The 1095-nt window shown below is 58.3% G+C and overlaps 1 protein-coding gene across 5 annotated transcripts in view; it reads right to left on the bottom strand.

The window, feature by feature from the left end:
• Positions 1 to 1095, bottom strand: part of LOC102247083 (transient receptor potential cation channel subfamily M member 1) — a 19122-nt gene that overhangs the window by 8871 nt on the left and 9156 nt on the right. For all 5 annotated transcript variants that reach the window (XM_014543578.1, XM_014543577.1, XM_014543579.1 and 2 more), the window contains exon 6: positions 899 to 1070. In XM_014543578.1, the coding sequence (XP_014399064.1) occupies positions 899 to 1070 (172 nt within the window). The remainder of the gene's footprint in view (positions 1 to 898; positions 1071 to 1095) is intronic.

The following is a 1095-nucleotide window of genomic DNA, read 5'->3' as shown; positions in this document are numbered from 1 at the left end:
TCATCACTGATGTTTCTATCTCTCTCTCTCTCCCTTCCTCTCAGAAATCAATAAAATATATATATATATTTTAAAATGGACCCAGATGACATGGCCCCACCCTGCCTTTGAGTCTTCCAGCCCAAGATCGGCTTGGCAGGAATATGGCAGCCAAGTCACCTTCTTCCTCTAGAAACGGTGGAATTCGTTCCTCGTGGTTTAGGCTGGACCCCCCCCCGCCCCCCGAAGCTCTGCGCCGGGAGAGGTGACAGCTGAGCACCCCTTTGCCGTCCCTGCCCCGCTCCGAGCCCGAGGCAAAGGATGACAAAGGGAAGCCCAGCAGTCCCGTGGCCGCGTGGAGCCGGCGGCGTGAGCGTGCGAGTCCGCAAGAATCCAAACACGGGAGAAGGACATCCCGTCGCCAGCCCGTGCGTCCGGGAGATCCGGTTCTCGGAAACCCACCACGGCTCATGGCGGCCGCCCCAGCCGAGCTGTCAGCCTCACAGTCCCTTTGATTGACCTTCCTTTCCCAGGTTGTCTTCCACAGAAACCCTGCCACAGCCCGGCCGGCGTGGCTCCGTGGTTGAGCGTCAACCCATGAGCCAGGAGGTCATGGTTCGATTCCCTGTCAGGGCACATGCCCGGGTTGTGGGCTCGATCCCCAGTGTGGGGCGTGCAGGAGGCAGCCGATCCACGATTCTCTCTCATCATTGATGTTTCTCTCTCTCTCTCTCTCTCTCTCTCTCTCTCTCCCTTCCTCTCTCTGAGATCAATAAAAATATATTTTTTTAAAAAAAAGAAAGAGGGTCAAATCAAGTCATCTTCTGTGGATCTAACAGGGACACGGTTTAGGCTTTACACACCGGGCGGTTGGGTGGCCGTGGCCGTGGCCGTGGCCGTGGCCGTGGCCAGGACTCACGTGTGTTGATCTTCTGCAGGGAGATGTGCTTCTCCAGCTGCCGCCGGAGCTTCACCTCGGCGCCGTAGCGGCCCAGCGTGCCGTTGTCGGCCAGGATGAAGTGCGTGTGGGCGCTGTTGAGCACGGACAGCTTGCTGAGCGGGTTGGACATGGTCTGGTAGGGTCTCGTCACCTGACAGGAGCACAGCTCCCGTCAG

The sequence above is a fragment of the Myotis brandtii genome, unplaced genomic scaffold (genome assembly GCF_000412655.1).
Source record: "Myotis brandtii unplaced genomic scaffold, ASM41265v1 scaffold329, whole genome shotgun sequence".
NCBI classification, from domain to species: Eukaryota; Metazoa; Chordata; class Mammalia; order Chiroptera; family Vespertilionidae; genus Myotis; species Myotis brandtii.
The sequence above is the reverse complement of the archived record's forward strand: the minus strand, read 5'-3'. Positions and strand labels throughout refer to the sequence as shown.